The following is a 20,692-nucleotide window of genomic DNA, read 5'->3' as shown; positions in this document are numbered from 1 at the left end:
TTTCTAACTAGAATTTGATAATAATTTAATTTATTAAAATATACTGAAATCAATAAAATGAACTTATCCTTTTTATAAAAACACTTGGATACTCTGATTTATTTATTTTGAATAATTGCTCTCGTTATCTCATCGATGCAAATATTGCCGGATATAACAATAGTTATGTAATCAAATATTTTTATAAAGATTATAATTTACGGTACCGTACCTTTAATTCGCATAATAATATATTGTCATTAAAATAATTAATTATTAAATAATTTGCAAGGTACTTGATTCAGATATAACTAAACAGCAGCCATTGTTCTATAAATAAAATAATATTTTTTGTAAAAAGATATTTTATATTGAGCATATAAAATATCGTAAAGAACAACTCAGTAACCGTAAAACATCTATTGCATCTGTGTAAATGACAGAAACAATTGCCATATGAAATATTTTTTTGTTGAACACAATAATTAAAACTTTCTATAAAATCGTGAACAAATAATTATTTAGAATTACAATATATTTTTGTATTTTTATTATTTTATTACAATTTATAAAATACTCATTCATTATTCAAAATTAAAAAGCAAATGAATTGTCTATGGAACCACAGAACGGAATCTTGTAAAAGATTAGGCCATTTCATAAAACAAATGTATAGTAACTCGCAGAAAATATCTTCGGGACAGTTGTATTTATTTCAGCTTTGCATTTTAATTTAAATTGAATCGTGAACCGCAATATAGGCCCATTCTAGAGGATTCATCTACGACTCTAGCGGAAGGGTTAGCAGTCTTGATTCTGCAATAGAAAAAGATTTGCATTGAGAGGAGACGTAAGGTAAACATCGATTTATTTTCTCCAAAAATGGAATCGGTCGACGTTATTATTGAGTAAATGGTTCTAAATGATTTGTATAGTGCCTCGAGTGTTTATAATTATTTTTAGTGCATCCTTGTACGAAATGAAAGTTTGACTTATGCCACATATTCTTTTGAATGGCAGCTGGCGGACGTACTTTAGCGTAATAGTAGGTACATAAAATGCTACGTAAACCGTATACTAGTGTTATGCATTATTATTTTGCTGTTTCTATGAGTGATTGAGTATTTTAGTTTATTTCCAGACCTACGTAGATATAGTGAATTGAATTGTTTTTTCCACTGTGAAATGTCAAATTATGAACTTGTCAAAGCTAGGTTGAGTCATTGTTGCAATCACTTTATCTTTCCAAGTTATTACTAAAAACCTACTTATACTGTTTACTTTTACTTAAAGTCATATTCAAGCTTTGGGTAATAAAATATCTTCAATAATATTATGATACATTGTTTTTATAGGACTTACATTATATGCTATTTCCTATGAAAACTATCTAAATGGTAAAGTACTTTATTGTTCTGTGAATCTATTGTGATTCATTCATAAACAAAGTACATTATATAAAAACAATAATATATTTAAATAATTCTCCATGTCCTTGCTTATATGTTATTTTAGTGTTTTGATAACTTATTGTAATTCATACGCAGTAACTTTCACCTAAACAAATAAAACTGTTATAAACAACATAATACTTATCATTTTTAACATAAAAAGCTAATCATTCAAGATGTAAAAAAATGATAATTATAATACAATTAAATAGATTTTTACTATAATGATTTTGATTTAATTAGTTTAGGAAATGTATTTAAAAATATGTTAGATTGAGTGTATTTTGTAGAATTTAATTTTTTAGTCGTTCATTCTTTATGTTTTAAATTGTAACCAATTTACCAATATTTTAGAGAGGACCACTTGTGAATATTATAAAAAGGGCCCTATTTTCCATGGTTTAATTTTTTCAACCGACTTCCAAAAGGAGGAGGTTATCAATTCGTCTGTATTTTTAAATATCAAATACACATTATGAGAGAGAATTATTTATATTAGTATAGAATACTATACTTTAATGTTCCTGAATGTTAAAGAAACTACACATAAACATTTTTTTTTAATCCGTTATCCAAGTACACTAATATATGAGGATATTAAAGAGTAATTTGATTGGTGTATTGTATCAAGTCTTCTGGCTATTTTTTATCTGTTTTATTAATTCAGAAATTGATCCGATCATCTCTTTTAGATGTCAAATATAATATATGTAAATTATGTCCCACAGTAATAAACAAAATATCTCATCCTTAAGTGTTTTATGAGTTATGTGTATTTTTGAATTGTATACGAAATTTGTAAATTGTTTTACTGAAATTTGAACAATATATACCATGATTAACAATAACAATTCTAAATGCTAACCACCTAGTCACATACATGCCTTTCTAATATTACTTACATAACATATCATTGAAGCTTTGATTACATCTCATCAAATACCTTACATTCTCTCGCAATATACTAAGGATTTATTTGCATGTAATCACTCAGTATTTCCAAATGATAAATGTCTTAAAACTAGTAAATATTTTTGTTTCTCTCGCTTAAATCATATATATGAAAGAGTTTACAGATAAAATCTGTTGAATTGCCAAATTCTTTATAAATAGGGGTTCCTAAATAATTAAAATACTAATATAAGTACAATTTATAAATCTATTGTTTTATTTCAGGTAAAAGAGGCACGGGTTTGTTCACATATACTGAGAAGTACAGAACATTTAGCTCTTAGGGCTAGGATGTCAGTGTTGAATCAGAGTGGAGAAGAGCAGGTAATTTCTATAGATATTAAATCATAAGCATAATCAATTCTTGATCAATCAATCAATTTTTGAATACTATTAATAATGTATAATTTAATTGTCTGTAATTGCTTTATAGGCTATGTATTATAACCATTCTAATGACTTTTTATGATGATAACAATTTAACTACTACATCTTTAGTAATAAATGAGGAGCCATTGTTTTGTATTCCTTAACTGAAAATGAACTAAACCAATATAAAACTAAAACTTTTCCAAGAGTTGCATGTTTTGGAAAAGGTTTTGGTATATAATAAGGAAAGGGATTATTTAACATGTAAATTTAAAAATAAAATTACTAACAAATTAACTTGTGATGTGGAGGAGTTATTCATGTATTTTTTGTTTACATTTCTATGGTCTAATACTCTTTACTTAAGCTACGGATTAGAGGTGTGATCTATACATTTATGGTTTGAAGTGTTGGTGATTGATTTCTTGTAATATGATATGAGTACATGGCCTTATAGATTGTTTGATTGGTACAAAAATAATGTGCTTACATTCTCATATTTCTTATATTTATTGAACTGAAAGTCATTACTAAAAATTTTAACAGTCCGAGTAGTTAAGTTTTTCGTTGGTATATTGTATATTTGTAAAGTAATATATATAAGCAGCTGAAAAGCCTGCATTTATGGAGTAGAGTCAGATACACTCTACAAACTACAACATCCAGACATTTACTTGATGACAATCGTTCTTTGAAATGCTCTTGCTAGTTGTCACATCATATCAACCTATATTTATAGAATTATGGAATGTTTTCATTACTTCTAATATAAGACTTTAGTGTGACATAGCTCACTGCAAAACAATGGTATATTCAACAAAATAGTTTCCGAAATGTATAAAAATTGGATACAATATCTTTATGGTATATTTTGTTATCCATTGCGAGGATATTGGAACAAAATTTAAAGATTTCTATATAGTTATTATATTAATAACAGAGGAATGTGATTGAGTAGTTTCCCTTTTTTTCCTTATTAGGAGGCAGGAAGCCTTTGCAATATTGTGCAGGCTGTTTTAATGACAGTGTGCTTGAAATTGCATTAGTATTTTTTGGTTTTTCGTCTAAACTGGGTCAATAGATAAAGTAATAAATACACCTAACTGTATTTGAACTGAACCATTAATATTAATGAGGTATCCATAAAGATTACAAGTTGTGATTGGTGGGTGTGGCCTAAACAAGACATGTTGTAAACAAAATAGGTTTTACTAATTATTTTGTAATTATTAAGTTAGTATTTTATTAATGATTTGTTGTCATTCTTTTAATTTATTCAAATATTCACATAAATTACGTGTATGAAGTGAATTAATTTTTATATATTATTTTAATTGTAAAATGTAAGACACAAATTAATTTTAATGTCCATATAATTATATACAGTGTATTTTTAAATTGTATTATCTCTGAGTAACATTATTGCACTAACATTAATTTAATGTTGTTAGTCTACATATTATAAAGAGACAGTCTTAAGTTTTTCAATTTTTATTCAATACTAGCTGTGCCCGCGCCTATGTACGCGTTTGAATTTAACAAAAATAAATATCGTTGTAGCCTAATTTACTCCTTGTTATATCAGTCATCTGCCAGTGAAAGTCCAGTCAAAATCGGTCCAGCCGTTCCAGAGATTAGCCGGAACAATCAGATAGACAAAATTGTAAAAAATGTTATTTTGTATCGTGTAAACACTATACATACATATGCGTTGAGTAAAAAAGGGCTATTTTAATATTACAAAGAGACACTCCAATTTTATTATATGTATAGATTTTCTAACAAAGCTATACATCTTGCTAATAATAACACTTTCTTTTAAACGTTTTCTCGGCTTTTGTCATGTCTTTATATGATTTCCGCCTGACCTCCATCCTTTTAAGGTGAAACACATTGTAGTAGAATTAAATTTCTATCAAGAGTTTAGAATCACTTAGGCTACGTCATTAAGTAAATTGTTATTCGCGAAACGAATATATGTACGTACTAGCCTTAATGTGACTTTAATTATTCACTAGAAAATATAATCGGAATGACATTTTTAATATTTTTATCGTCGCGAGTTTGTTTCGTCAGTTAATATAAATTTAAAACTTAAAAATAGTAAATAATAAATATCATAGAAGTTCATGTATTTTTATGTTCCTCTAATGCATGCACAGAATATAATAAAACATTAACTAATTACTCTAGCAACTACTAATATAACCTGTATGAATAGAATAGATAATATAAAATTAATTGCTATTTTATGTTATATTATAAAATACTGAAGCAAATAGCATTATATATGTACATTTAACCAAGTCTCTGAGTGTAGTGGTAACCCTGTCTCCTCCGTCTATTCAGATTACTTTCCTTATGGTCTTTTCGAGGAAGGTTTTAAGAACTGTCTTTAAGAAATCTGTGTAAATTGTAATTTTTTTGGACACTTATGTTTTGTGATACTATGTTGTTTATTCATAATATGTTTTTTTGATTTCAGGTGGAATGTCCCCTGTGTATGGAACCCTTGGAAGTGGACGATCTCCACTTCTATCCGTGCACATGTGGTTATCAAGTGAGTTATGTTTATTATCATAATATATTAACAATTTCATATACATTCATATGTTGATTTGGTTGAAGAAAATCTCTGGGAGGTAAAGACTTATCCCTTTTATAATAAGTGAGAAAGAGATGAGATTATTTTCCTATTAATATAAGTAAAGTAACAGCCTGTAAATTTTCCACTGCTGGGATAAGGCCTCCTCTTCCATTAAGGAGAAGGTTGGGAATATATAACCTATTAATATATTCAAGCTTAAAGATTTTACCCTATATCTACTCAATTAACTAATACAGGAGTACATAATATATATATGATAGTTAATATTATATTGATTTATTAATGAAGGATGTGGTCTTTTTTTACAACAATTAATTCAAGTTTAAGGTGTAAATCCGTTGAAAGAGCGACAGATAATAAAAGCAAGCTATTAAAAGCACTTTTGAATTGTATTTTTAAAACTGTTGCTTGACAATTATTAGCCAAATTATACTGATTAAAATATATATGTATGTATGTTTAAAAATAAAATATAGAAATAACTTTGTAACAGTATTATCTTGAAATGTTTATGATAATGATTGAATTATTTAAAAAAATTTAACAATATTATCTTTCAGATATGCAGGTTTTGCTGGAATCGTATTCGGGAGGGCGAGAATGGCCTGTGTCCAGCGTGTCGGAAGGCCTATCCGGAAAACCCGGCAGATTTCACTCCTCTCAGTCAAGAACAGGTACATATAGTACATATAAAGTTATCTCATATGCTTGGAAAACCTCATAATCCCAGCATAATTAAGTAAAGCGAGGACGTGATTTTTTGACATACTATTATAGTAATCATGAATAGTAATTTGCATGAAAATAAATAATGCGGCATGTCTGATGTTATTCAATGACATATCGATAACGATTTAAAGGTTTTTTTAATTATATTTACTTTGTTATTATATTCAAGTTGTTGAATAGATAACACTTAAAAAATATAATAATAAGAAAATGGTGCTAAAGATTTTTTTTTAATAGCTGAAGAAATTTGTTCTAATATAATAAATAAATAAATATGAGACAACATCACATACATTACTCTGATCCCAATGTAAGTAGCTGAAGCACTTGTGTTATGGAAATCAGTAGTAACGACGGTACCACAAACATCCAGATCCAAGACAACATAGAAAACTAATGGTAATCGACTCGGCCTCAGAGTGGCGTACCCATGAAATAATATATAATATATTTTGGATTGATTAAATTAGGGCTATTTTTTTTACAAATTAAGTTTCTTAATATGTGTTTTTGTAGGTGGCCGCGATAAAGACGGAGAAGAAAGCTCGCGAACAGAAGCGACGCAACAAGACTCTCGAGTCTCGGCGAGCGCTTGCGAACGTTCGCGTGGTACAGAACAACCTCGTGTTCGTCGTCGGCCTGCCCGTGCGCCTCGCCGACCCCGAGGTATGACCTCAGCATTATAAAATGTCACTTGTAAATTCAATCCTGGACAGAAATTAATATAATTCCCAAAAAAATGTCTCTATGTAAATATAAAAAAGGTAAACTTTTATTTTTAAATTAATGTTTTTATTAAAAGATTTTTGTAGCTGCACATTAATATGTAAATATTAATTACAATATATTGAGAGTTGTAACTATAGTTTGTTCTGACCAATCAAATCTTTTTTAACAGCAGGGTGAAGGTGTATGCATATTTGTGTTAAAATTCCAACAAATTATATTTGTTTTAAAGACTAAGTATAATTAATTTAAAAAATACACATAACAGTAAAAATCGAATCGGGGTGTTTAATCAACAAAATTCTTAACACTAGGTATATACAATCGTTTGCGAATCTTGCCATCGCGATGTAGAAATTTACATATTTTAACATAACGTCATCTAGTAGCTATTAAATTATAAAAATAAAAATATCAGTTAATAATTAAGTAAATGTGAACTTGACTTTGTAATTTGAAAAGATTTGATTGGTCAAAGGGGGCGGAGTCAGGCCGGTAAACAATGACAACTCACTGCATTCTTAACGCGAACAGACTATAGTAAATTTAATACTGGACAGAAATTAATATAATTCCCAAACAAATTGTCTCTATGTAAAAATAAAAAAATATCCTTATTTTTAAATTAATGTTGTCATTAAAAGATTTCTGTAGCGGCACATTAATATGTAAATATTAATTACATATATATTGAGAGTTATTACTAGCATACATTTTAAGCCATGAAGCTACTATTGTTGACATGTTTTTTCTTTCCCCACAAATTTAAACCCATTTTTTATATCGCCGATTATTCTGTTATTGTATAAGAACTCGCATATAACAATATATTCTTATATTTCCAGATCCTAAAGCGGCAAGAGTACTTTGGCAAATATGGAAAAATTCACAAAGTAGTTATAAACCAAAGTACTGCATACGCAGGGTCACAGGTGAGATCAATGTTTAACTGATGACTCTAATCAATCAAAATCGAAATCAAAATAAACTTTATTCAAGTAAGCTTTTACAAGCACTTTTGAATCGTCATTTTACAATTAAGTGAAGCTACCACCGGTTCGGAAAGTAGGTTCTGCCGAGAAGAACCGGCAAGGAACTCAGTACTTATAATACGACACAAATTAGATGTAGCATCGGAAAATGCAATGGAATGAAAATAAAACCGATTACTACCGATTTACACGACCAATAGAAATAGCTCCCTATCGCGCCATTAGACGCTATTCGTCGCTATAGATTCACGTGTCAGAGAAAGCGAGTGCATGTAAATCGACGCGTCAAATTGACGAATATATTAGGTCATATGATATTACAAGTTATTACGTTTGTGCAAAGATCATATTCGCATGAGAAATAAATATTGATAATTTGGGATAGCGTACTCAATTCGGATGTGATCGGTTTCACGAATTTTGCCGATGCGACATCTAAGTTGTGTCGTACTATACTCTTTTTTAACATTTAAAAAAATACAACGTAATGTTAATTAAATGCAATCATTTCAATTAATGTATCCTGCAAACAAATTTATCTCCATGCACGTGTGTATGACGTCACGCCGTCACGCCGCAGGGTCCGTCCGCGTCGGCGTACGTGACGTACGTGTCGCCGGCGGACGCTCTGCGCGCCATCCAGGGCGTCAACAACGTGACGCTGGACGGGCGCGTGCTGAAGGGCTCGCTCGGGACCACCAAGTACTGCGCGAACTTCATGAAGAACATGCCCTGCCCGAAGCCCGACTGCATGTACCTTCACGAGCTGGGTGAGTACCGTGACCCCTACTTCAGACGACCGACTGCCAGACTTGGCTACACTTTTTATCGCTGGAAAAACGCATTACGCGTTTCCCCCACATGATGTTGTATTGTGGGGGGGTATGTGGGGCTCGCCAGCGCTGAAGGCACCGGAATACCCACTAAAAAACCAGCGGTACCCACTCCGTCTCTAGGGGGGGCATCACGGGATCGCTTACGCATTCTACCGTGACGTCCCGACGGTTGACCCATTATGAGCTTCCAAGCTAGAGGAGTTCCAGGGGTACAGAGAACATCTCTACTCCCGGCGACGTTTACAGCTGGAGGAGAAGCTGCGCATAGCGCTAGACTTGGCTACTCTCTCGTGATCCTTAGATGTCGCAACCTATTTCATAAAATCGATACATGTGTTTCGAATTCTAGAATAAGACTTTTTTCAAGGAATCAGCTGAGTTAAAAATTATGGTAGAATAAAAAGCACTATGTATTAGGATCAGAATACCAGGAAGGGTTGATAACACCGAACAACAAAAAAATATTAATTAATAATACTAAATTAGCTAAATAGGCAGTACATTTAAATCTGCTTGTAGCAAATATTATGACTATAAATTTAGCACAAGTGTTCTATTTAATAGAATATAATTTTGTTTACTAGAAATCTTACATACTTAATTATTTGTGTAGTAATTATTATAGGCTATAAACTATTAATGTTCATCGCGCTTATAAATAGTGTACTTGTGTTATCCACCGAACAGATCTGAATGTAAATGATATTTGGCAGTGACCCAAGACATATTTCCCTGAATTGTCTACTAAAATAATTATCGAGACAAAATTAACTGTAAGGTCGCTAGGTGTATCGTATACTTAAAGGTAATAAATAAGGAATCAATTACATGTCGTGGTATGACTTCAGGTGATCCAAAGGCATCGTTCACGAAAGAAGAGATGCATGCGGGTCTTCACCAGGTCTACGAGCGGCGTCTGCATCAGCAGCTTTTGCAGGCGCAGCGAGACCGCCCCGACGACAAGCACGCGCAAGATGGTGAGCATTACACACTATAAACACTCATTACCTGTCACCTGTCACCTGTCACCTGCTACCTGCCATGTACCACCTACTTCCGAAAATCTACAACCATCCACTTATATATTGTCAGTTAATTATTTTATATAAATGCACTTATTATACAATTATTTATTATATGTTCTACAAAAAGTAGTCTTAATGACAATGAATTATGTTATATATTTGAAAATATTAAATAATATATATGATGTGAGATTATGTGATATAATACAAAATCATATGGGCGTATATGTATACATCACTTGTGCAGATCTTAGGATTTCATATGTTATAAGCTAACCAATGAACCTACAAGAGAGTTTATAGTTGTATTATACATAAAGCGACGGACCCAAATGCACCAATTAATTACCAGAGTAATGTAAACAAAATAATAAAAATGCTCATAGTTGTTTTTATAGTATGAATTAGTAATCAATTGAGGCCAAGTAATAAACATACTTTTTATTGTAAAAAGTATTTAAATAAAACTAAAAAATAATAAAATAATAAAATTGTAAAAAGTAGTTGTTATTCCTATATAATTAAAAGTTAAATGGAATGGAGTACTTGATATTCTTAATTTATTATGTGTTATCCTTTTCAGGTAATTCTAGTACGAATGCAGAAAAAGGCAGTTCTAAAGATGGTAAGCCGGGCTATTTATGTTTCAAGGTTATTTACAAAGATTATTTTTAATGAAGTGAATCTAATTATTGTTGAAATAATGTTGCAGGTAATCAATCGAACTTTATACCGACAACAGTGATCACATCGTCTCAAATAAATATAGTCAGCACATCTAAGTAAGTATATCTTATGTTATTGTATTATATACACAAAGGTACATTATTTAAATGTAATTTATATTTATTTCTTTCTTTTTTTACTCCAATGTACTTGTAACTTATTAATTTAACAATTCTGTATTAAAATTCTGCAGATCATTTAACATTATTACATATTAAAAAGTATTAATAAAAAATCACATTATAGTGTCTAAATATAATATAGATGATTTTCATATAGAATACATAAATTTAATTTTATTTGATGATTTTACCAATACATGTTTGTTGGAGCTATCCTCCATCAATAAATTGATTTTATTTCCGGTTTTTCTCCTCAAAATGACTGTTCAAAACTGCTTGTAGAACGCTACTTGATTAAAGTATGTTTTTTACTAATTGTAACATCACTCTTTCAAAACAGATCAAAGAAAGATTCGGTAAATGGTAACGGCAACAGTAATGGCAGTAGCAGCAGCAATAGTAGCAGTAATGGCACAAGCGTTGGCAAAGAGGCTTGGCCCAGTCTTGGATCGTCACCACCCGCAGACAGCCCCGCCCGGAAACAGAACAGTCCCAAGCCGCATACAGGTTAGTTCATGAATATCCATAAGTATTGCAACATTATAGAACTGAAATGATTAAAATAATTTCTAAAATGTTTTAATTTTCAGCAAAACTAAAATCACTATTGGTACTATAATTTAAAATGGTCGTTGTTCACTCTTGTCATATTCTTTTCCAGTTAAGTCACAAGAAAATGGCACATCAGAATCGTCCAGTCCAACGCAGCTCCAAACACAACAGTCTCAAACAAAACATAGCAAAGAAAATCACACAGAAAGCAAACCGAGCAGAAGTAATAAGGACAGCAATAACACAAATGGACAGCCTAGCAAGAAAAGCAAATCAGAAAGCAAATCGAAACAGAAGAATAGTAATAGTATTGTAAATGAAACAAGTGAAACAGAAATAGTCGATAGTAAACAAGAACAGACTAGTCCAAACAGTACGCAGACACAACAGAACTCAGTCTTCGACAACGACACACAGAGCTATTTATCAAATGAATTAGATGAATTGGAATCAGATAGACACAGCCTGTTGGAAAACCACGATTTATTAGACAACAGCGATCACAGCCTATTGGACGACGATAACACACACAATCTACTAAACGATGCCAATAACGAAGTTATGATGATGCAAAGGCATAGAGAAATGCTCGCAGGGCTAGTCGATAATAACCATCTATTGCCTCAAATGAAAAGCCCACTAGTGAATGGTTACGGGTTGTTAGACAGGGATACAATGAGTTATCTAGGTAATGATAGGCAGATTAGTCAAATTAACCACGGTCTGATGGACCAAAAGGAAATGCTGCTTAGAGAACGCAGTCGGAGCAGTCTGCTAATGAGACAGAACGAAATGCTGGCAAGGCAGCATAATGTAATGGTGGAACCAAAGCATTATGTGCCAAATTCTAGTATAGGACTTGAGTCTGCTAGTGAATTATTAGGTAAGGTAAACGTTCAGAATCATCGTTATATTGATTTCAATAATAATCTTGACACTGACATATTACATTTCAGATTACTTTATTATATATGATATGATATTAAAGCAATGTTTGTGTAATCGAGATTAACGTAAACAGCCTGTGTCTTTTCAGGTGCTAATTTTCATCCAAATCACAATATGCTTCCACCGTTCGGTATGAGAGTAGACAATTCAATGGGCTCAAGCTCTTTAGGGAACACAATAACAAACACACTAACCGCAAACTCCTTGTCTAATCCTATTTCCGCAAATACATTGGCGAACTCTATGGGCACGAACAGTTTAGCTGCAAATTCAATGGGAAGTTCCATGGGCAGTTCTATGGGTGGGTTCATGTTGCACACACAGCAGATGCCGCAGATGCAAAGCCCACAGATGCAGAGCGGTCTCGTCAATGGATTCGATACGCCACAGTCTGCTGTAAGTTGGAAACAATTTTATCTTAAATATAGCACCATCAATTTTGTTTCTCGATAGCAAAACAATGATAGTGAAAATTAAATTATATCATAAAGTAAATGAAACATATATATTTTTAATTTCTTTCAAACTCTTACATATTAAGGTGAGATACAGCTGTAAAGTAGCCTATACATAATTGACAAATGAATGTTACAGAGCGAAGGTCGTTATCAGGCTGAGACAATGGACAAGTTCTTCACGGACTTCCACAAGGCGCAACAGATGCGGCTGCTGCTGGCTCGAGGCGAGGAGAGACGTCTCGAACGAGACCTGCCGCCCCACGCCATGCTCAGCGCCGAGAGACTCGAGATGGAGCACAAGCACAGGTAATTAAACTGTTGATTATTCTAGAAACAGCTGATTCCAAATTCCAGCAGGTTAAGTGTAGCTCATTAAGTTGATCTTTGCAGTCTCTTATGTCCGGTTGCTAAATTCAGGAAACCATTATAAATAATAATAATAATATAAAGTTTGAGGCACAAACTTTCTTTGATATATAATATAATAGCTAAATCAAACTTTAAACATATAAAAGACAGAGAAATTGTGATGATTATTTTTAAGCTAGTTACAAATGTTACCCGGATGCACAGGTTTAAAATATTTTTTTAGGCAAAATTTATTTTTAATAAGATCTTATATATCATCCAAAATTAGTACATAGTTAAAAAACTTATAGTAATGACTTCTTAGATGATAACATACCTTGCGAATAATCGCCTCTTGGCCACACATGAATACTTGGTTTTTATTTATATTTGAAAAAAAAAAATAGGTTTAGTGTTGTAAAAAAAAGTTACTTGTCAATTATACAGTAATTTATTAAAGTTTAAGAAAACCATAAAATCTAGGTTTATACATTTAATTTACGTTGTATTTTCACAATGATTTAATGATATTATAACTTAAGGATATCTGACTACAACATATAGTTATTATGCGATAATTCTTAATAAATGGTTGTTATTGATTGTTTGTTTATGTTTTGGATTTAAATTAATTAAAAAATATTGCACAAAGGATAAACTGCTTCTATTCCAAAGATCCGCTCTGAATAATAGTTTGTTATATTCCAGAATGAGCAACATGCGTGCGAACGACGTGGGAGCGTGCGGGGGCGGCGCGGGGGCGGCGGGCGGGCGTGCGGCGGGCGACGGCGACGACGACCTCGATTTCGACCCCTTCAAGGAGACGCAGAAAGCCTTCGCCGAGATGATGGAGACTGAGGTCAAACACAACACCATCTCCAGCGGGTACGTGTGTGGAGCCTTGTTAAAAAGTAAAGTAAAGTAACATCCTGTAAATTCCCACTGCTGGGCTAAAGGCCTCCTCCCCCTTTGAGGAGAAGGTTTGGAACATATTTATCACGCTGTTCCAATGCGGGTTGGTATACACATGTGGCAGAATTTCAATGAAATTTGTCACATGCAGGTTTCCTCACGAAGTTTTCCTTCACCGCTGAGCACGAGATTAATTATAAATACAAATTAAGCACATGAATCAGCGGTGCTTGCCTGGGTTTGAACCCGCAATCATCGGTTAAGATGCACGTGTTCTAACCACTGGGCCATCTCGACAGCCTTGTTATATGTACTTAATATTTATTTATTTGTAATCAACAGCGTATACAGATTATATTTGTGCAGTTTTTTTAAATTGCATGAAGCCTATGGTCACAAAGATTACAATATAAAGTGTTTAATATAATATATTTAACAAAGTGGATAACAAAAAGAAAGTAGGTCTGAAGAAATCAGAAATCTAGATTGTTTTGCTAATTTTTTTAAAGAAATTTTATTATTATATAACTATTCGAATGCTTTAAGTAAATATGGTTGTGATCGCAAACGCCTACTTTGCTTTCGCAAACCGTATTTGTATTGTATTTGCATGCAAAATTGGTTTGGTAATTAACACATACATGCTATTTTTATCGTATACTTTTATGGTTTCTGAGACGTGCTACTTTATTATTTCAATGTATTAAAAGGTTCAATAAGTATCAAATGAACTGTTTTCACAACCTTTGCATTTTATTTGGTAAAATGTATCAACATGCGATAAAAGTAAAGCTACGGTGGCTCAAATCTTTATTTCCATAGTATTGGCTTTTTTTTTGAGAAATCTAGATTGTTTTGCACATTTTTTTAAAAAAATATATGTTCTTTGTGCTACAAATTACAACATTTTTCATTAATTATAAATATTCCAGTGACAATATGGATTGCGTGCGCCGGTCACGTCTACCTCCACCCGGTTTCAGCCACATGAACGCGTTCGGCATCGGAGTACCCCGCCACCAGACACACCATCAAAGTAAATTAATCATAATATTTACTTATATCTACAATAGAACGGATATAGTAATTTCCAATGATGTTGTAGTAAACAGATATGTTATTAACGCGCAAAAAGTGAAGACTAGAAAACGTCCTAATTGGGACGTTTGCCTTTAGTTGTTCTAGGTAGTAATACGTTATAATACATCATAATTACGTAGTAATACGTTTTGCGTAATTAAAACATCTAGTTATCCCTTTTACTTATTGTTTTTATCAAGCTATCCTTTTTACTTTTAACGAAATGTAAAAATAGACTAAAATAAACGGTTCCCGGCTCGGCACACTTTTTTCTGTTGTTTAGTATGGATATAACATATCTGTTTATTAGAATATCATTGGTAATTTCTGAATCTTTTTGTACAAAATTTTGTGTAATCTGTGTAAAGATAAATAAAAATTATACATGATATGATTTTCAGTTTATAAAATCGTAGCCGATTTGCTGAAACATCAATAGCATTAGAGCCTTACTCTAATTTGCAAAACATTGTCAGTTCAACGGCATAAACGATTCCAGGTTACAATTCGAACAACGCAATGTTCTCAGACTGGACTCAGATGGACCCTGCCATCATGTCGACCTCGGTTAACTTCGGCAAGGCACCGCCAAGTCAGGGGACCCTCAGTCAGCAGCAGCAAGAGCTGTTCGCGCGTTTCAACCACCTGCAAGTGCAGCCCAATGGCGTCAAGATCCCCCAGTGGCCACAGCAGAAGATGTGGCCCCTACAACACGGCGCGCCCTACAACGCGATCCCCCTGCCCCCGGGCTTCGCCCCCGCTAAGAACGCGCAACACCCCGCCGAGTGCATCGACGCCAAGTAGACCCACCGCCTCTAAAACAGCGGATACTATATTTTCTATTATTCTCTTTCCGTTGGTGATGTGATCGATAAATCTTTGTATTAAGAGAGCATATTTTAAACGAGAGAAATATGATAACAAAGGAATTTGTAAAATAAATTAACCTATTTGTTTTATTTAAAAAAAATGTTTGATTTATTTTTTATTATATCTTATAGTTTCGGCTCCCCGCGTCTTATCATATTTCTTAGATTTCGTTCTGTTAATATTCTCGACTGAAGATATATGTATATTCGTTATATATTATATACTTGCTAGAACATAGCCCTGTTACATCAGATTATTTTTTCTATATAAAAATGAGATGCCAATTTATCGGTTCAGTTTTGTACATTATTGAGCCATTATCCATCATTGAAAAGATCATTAAAATTGAAGTATTATCACTGATTCTTTTAATACATACACCTGCATTACCGTGATATATTACAGGCATAATGTAATTACAAATAACATACATTATAAGTGAAAAAATATATTTTAATGTTATAAGACATATAATAAACAAAATGTAAGAAATATTTATATCACTTGTTAATATGTAATATATAATATCAAGTAAAAATCAAATAGATTCATGACTATCAACAATCATAGTAACAAGATTTATTTATTTATTATATGAATAAGATTAATTAGTAAAAATAATGACAACTTTTGTTCCCTAAGACAAATATTTTTATAAAACTATTGAACCATTATATAAAAAAAATATTCAATTTATGCGAACTCTTAAATACAGAAATATTCGAAAAGATATATTTTATCTTCAATCCTAATTATGTTATTGCTATATGCTATTGACATTGACAATGAAATAAAGAAAAATAAATGGTAAGCAAATTGTTTCCCAAAACTTAGTAAATTAAAATGACTTAATTCTTAATCGCTTGTTTTGTGTTACACAAATCATATGGATGTATTTAAGGTTATATCACACAGGTTTCTTGTCAATATATCCTCGTGGATCCGGGCCATCCCAGGGCACAGGTGTACCATTGTGCCATACAAATAAACCGCCGGTTTCAGGTGTAAGTGCTAATTTCAACGCAACTTGAGCAGCTTGTTCTGGACTAACGGTACCAGCTCCCCGGGTCATATCTGACATTACATAACCGGGGTGCAGGCAATTTACTAAAATACCTGGAACAATGTTGAAGTATTATTTATGTACAGTAACATCGTATTTTTCAGTTACAAACGAAGAGGTAATGGTTTTTTTATAAAAAAATATCAATATTAAAGTTGCATTAATTGTTTAAGGAATGGTTTATTTATTTTCAAATTGTTAAATAGGTACACTAAACCATTTATCTTCAGGTAGTCAATTAGTCCGTTTACATTCCCTCGTGAGTTAAAAAATATAGCAAGACGGTAATTTTATTACTATAAACCGGTTTTTGCAACGCTATTTTGTACTAATACCGTCTTTTTCGTCCTTCATTTCAAATTAAAAGAACATTTCAATTGCAGTAAAATAATGTCATAAAATAAATCCAATGTTCGATTGATACCAATTTGGTAAATGTTAAGAACACATAATATCCATCTAGATATACAAACTTATATATTATCCTTAATGGATAGCATAATGAAAAGCCCTTGTTAGTTCTTCACAACTTATGAACGATGAATGAAGTTTTTTAATATGAGGTGATTATAAATATGCTACAAAGGACTGATCTGCAATGGGAGATGGCTGCTGTCTACTTATAGAGATGATTTATTTATTTATGTATTTTTTATAATTTTTTTCTTTGCACAATATATAGCACATACCTCTTTCTTTAAGCCTCCGATTCAGAATAAAAGTATAGGCGGTTAAACCAACTTTTGACACCACATAAGGCGAATCGCCCCAGCCGTCGGAAATTTCTCTGTTAGATTTTACAGAATCTATGTATTTTGTCATTAAATTCTTCAAATCCGTTAAACTAAGATTAGGATCACTTATTTCTCTCCTTAATTTCTCCGAAGGTATACGTGATAAGTGCCCAGACGAACTTGAAATATTGAGAATAGTACCATGATCATTCATAAAAGGTAAAATTGCTTCAGTTAAATTAACTACAGCGAAAAAGTTAATTAATAAAGTTTGTTCTGCTTGGTTAATCTTAGATTCTTTTGAATCTTTCAGAAACAGAACACCAGCGTTGTTTATTAACAAATCAATTTTACGTGATTTTAAAAATGAACATAAATTTAATATACTTTTTTCATCGGTTACATCGAGTTGGTGGTATTGCGGTGTATAACCTAGATTCTGTAATTCTTGACATGCTCTCTTACCACGATCTTCGTTTCGCGATGTTAAATATACTGTGCCCTTGAAATTTTTACATAAACCTTTGACGATGGCAAAACCCAGGCCCTTATTGGCACCTGTTACAATCGCAATATTGTTTTCACTCATGTTTAGTTGCTTTAACAATTTATTTATATTAAAACAGCGTTGCCCTTGTTATTATTACTAACTGATATAAAGTCGATATCTTACAAGTTGCGAGTAGATACTGTGATGTTTATAATTCATTAGTGATAACATTCAAACTTAAAAACATGTGTTTTTGTTAACAATTAATGAAGTTCGTATCGCATTCATAAAGAAATACTTTTAAGTAATTTAATTTTTCGGTTTCTTTGATAAAAAGTAATTTATAGATATAAAAGCCAATACAGTGAATTATTTCCAAAATAATGCCTGGTAAATTCTACAAGCAAAATATAATTAATTTATTTGTAAAAAAATGAAATATCTTATTCTTTAAACGCTTATAAATCATCCGTAATGCTTGTAAAATTAATCTTGATACATTTTAATGTCCTTGAGTAACAGAAGTCTAAAAAACTGTCAAATTAAAGATAGTTTTTCTTTAATCAAAAAGTGCTTATTAATAAATAAATAACTTAAATAGAGAATCAAATATTGCACAAATACATGTTTCTTACATTATACAAATAAAACGGAAATAGTCAAGCACATTAGCACAGTGAAAGGTGTATGAGTGAACTGTACACTGTACAGTAATAAAGAAAACATGTAATCGTTTTATTTTATTCGGTAAGATTTATATTGCCATTATTTTATAAGTTTGGTAGCATTGTTAACTCTTATTGCCAGTGCAAATAAATGAACGTCACTGACTGATAACCATTGATTAATAATAATTAAGATATAAGTACTACGTATATGAAACTTCATTCATTCGTTCGTTCTGGTATCAGCTGAGCCGAGTCTGACGTCTGACTGAGTATAACAGTTTGTTTATTTACTAAACTCGCAGTTTGAACATTCTAGAATAACAGAAGTTAAATATGTCTTTTTGGCCTACTGCGAAACCTTTGTTTGGTGACGAAATGGTTTTGCGTTCTATCGATTGGCTGGAAAACTTTCCATGGAGAAATGAAGCAACAATAAAAAAAGAAAAGGATAAGTATAGTATTTGTTTACATGCTAAGGATTTTTCTCCAGATGATATTACTGTCAAAACAGCGGATGGATTTATTGTTGTGGAAGGCAAGCATGAAGAGAAAAAGGATGAAGATGGATACATTTCGAGACATTTTGTAAGGAGGTACGCATTACCGGAGGGTTGTAAACCAGAGTCCGTGGAATCCAGATTGTCTTCGGATGGAATTCTTACGATCACTGCGCCTAGGAAACCGGTCGTCCGTCGCGACACAGTCATACCAGTTTCACACGAAGGCAGTGTTAAATCCAAATTGTAAAAGCGAACAAAATAGTTTTAGAAACTTTGTGGTTATGTGGTGTTAGTGTATGCAATCAATTTAATAATATTATAATGTAACAGTGTAATTTTGTGCATTGAATTAATGTATCCTTTGTATCATTTTATAAATTGAATAAGCCTGAACTTTAAGTCTGAGTTTTATTTTGTGTAAATATTAAGTAATCTGGTTTAATATGGTTTTACTTCTAAGTCTTATTGGTGATTAATGTATATTGTGGCAATAAACATGTCTATAAATATTTCTTATTTTTTTATTTCTTTTATCAATTAGATCTTGGGAAAATCATTTAAAATCATATATGTGACTTTGAGTGCTGGGGTGCTGAGGTTATATTAAAATATTATCACTAAATGTTATGACTCTGTAATCTAAAATTACTGTAAGTAAGTACCTACTGATATTGCGTATCAACATTTCATATTAAAAACTAAAGAATGTTTTTGTTGTGTTTATAAACATTTGGTTAATGCAATCACGATTACAGTCCAACTAGGTTGTTTTATTTATTACTACCTAGGTGAATGACTTTGATTTCGTCGTGGATATTCCCAAAAATGCCAAAAGAATTCAAGTTTCCCTTTTGGTTGTTTATGCACTAGTCATCGCCTCTGCGCAATGGCACAGGTTTTTTTTTAAATGTCAAACTTTTACTAATTTTTGACATATGACATAAATAAACCATTCCGAATGCTATCTACATTCGGAATGGTTTATAACTTATAAACAACAAAATGAATTATTAGTGAATATATAAGCAAATAAGCAATGTATAATTAATAAACAGATTCAAAATTATCTGTAAAGTTACAATGAGATTTGTTTGAGTTATAACTTATTATTCTTGTTTATAATATAATTTAAGATAAGTCTGCCTCAGATTCTCCGCTCAATACATATTCAACAAAAAAATATTGAAACCAAATTAAAGATTCAATAGCAGAGAGACACTACCTAGAAAAGTTACAATACCTGTTTTTATATGTTATAGGGGGCAAACGACAAGGGGGCTCACCTGATGGAAAGTGACTATCACCGCCCATAGACATTTGCAACAACAGAGGCCTTGCAGGTGCATTGCGGTCCTTTAAGGACGCATGCACGCATGTACGCTATTTTCCTGAAGGAAGGTGGTTCAGATGTCCGCGGGTGAAATTTAGCTGCCGGAGTTTAATACGAACAATTAGTTCCCCGGAACATTCCTCGTGAAGAGTTCGGTAGAAGATGCAGAGTGATCCAACATCTCTACGCAAAGCCAAAGGATCAAGGAGAATGGAAAGGGCTTGA

The 20,692-nt window shown here is 32.1% G+C and overlaps 3 protein-coding genes across 7 annotated transcripts; 2 read left to right on the top strand and 1 right to left on the bottom strand.

Moving 5' to 3' along the window:
* Positions 1-599: 599 nt before the first annotated feature.
* LOC124540566 lies at positions 600-16,041 on the top strand. 5 transcript variants are annotated; one of them, XM_047118245.1, is made up of 17 exons: positions 600-834; positions 2,607-2,705; positions 5,236-5,310; positions 5,919-6,032; positions 6,604-6,753; positions 7,659-7,745; positions 8,386-8,575; positions 9,490-9,618; positions 10,250-10,291; positions 10,379-10,448; positions 10,855-11,021; positions 11,176-11,949; positions 12,103-12,410; positions 12,609-12,778; positions 13,529-13,705; positions 14,665-14,768; positions 15,312-16,041. In XM_047118245.1, the coding sequence occupies exons 2-17, from the start codon at positions 2,673-2,675 to the stop codon at positions 15,614-15,616; spliced, it is 2,895 nt and encodes a 964-aa protein (XP_046974201.1). In that variant the 5' UTR covers positions 600-834; positions 2,607-2,672; the 3' UTR covers positions 15,617-16,041. The 5 variants fall into 5 exon arrangements, with proteins under 5 accessions (XP_046974201.1, XP_046974202.1, XP_046974203.1 ...); XM_047118246.1 differs by lacking the exon at positions 600-834 and adding an exon at positions 876-1,028; XM_047118247.1 differs by lacking the exon at positions 600-834 and adding an exon at positions 1,268-1,289.
* A 507-nt stretch (positions 16,042-16,548) lies between these two features.
* On the bottom strand, positions 16,549-18,700 carry LOC124540568 (carbonyl reductase [NADPH] 3-like). Its single transcript, XM_047118248.1, has 3 exons — positions 18,396-18,700; positions 17,435-18,077; positions 16,549-16,798 (listed from the first exon to the last, which is right to left on the bottom strand). The coding sequence occupies exons 2-3, from the start codon at positions 18,066-18,068 to the stop codon at positions 16,590-16,592; spliced, it is 843 nt and encodes a 280-aa protein (XP_046974204.1). The 5' UTR covers positions 18,069-18,077; positions 18,396-18,700; the 3' UTR covers positions 16,549-16,589.
* A 157-nt stretch (positions 18,701-18,857) lies between these two features.
* On the top strand, positions 18,858-19,649 carry LOC124540569 (protein lethal(2)essential for life-like). Its single transcript, XM_047118249.1, has one exon. It carries the CDS (start codon positions 18,971-18,973, stop codon positions 19,382-19,384), a length of 414 nt encoding a protein of 137 aa, XP_046974205.1. The 5' UTR covers positions 18,858-18,970; the 3' UTR covers positions 19,385-19,649.
* Positions 19,650-20,692: the final 1,043 nt, after the last annotated feature.

This window comes from Vanessa cardui, chromosome 25 (genome assembly GCF_905220365.1).
Source record: "Vanessa cardui chromosome 25, ilVanCard2.1, whole genome shotgun sequence".
Classification (NCBI taxonomy): Eukaryota; Metazoa; Arthropoda; class Insecta; order Lepidoptera; family Nymphalidae; genus Vanessa; species Vanessa cardui.
This window is presented reverse-complemented; position numbering and strand designations above follow the sequence as displayed.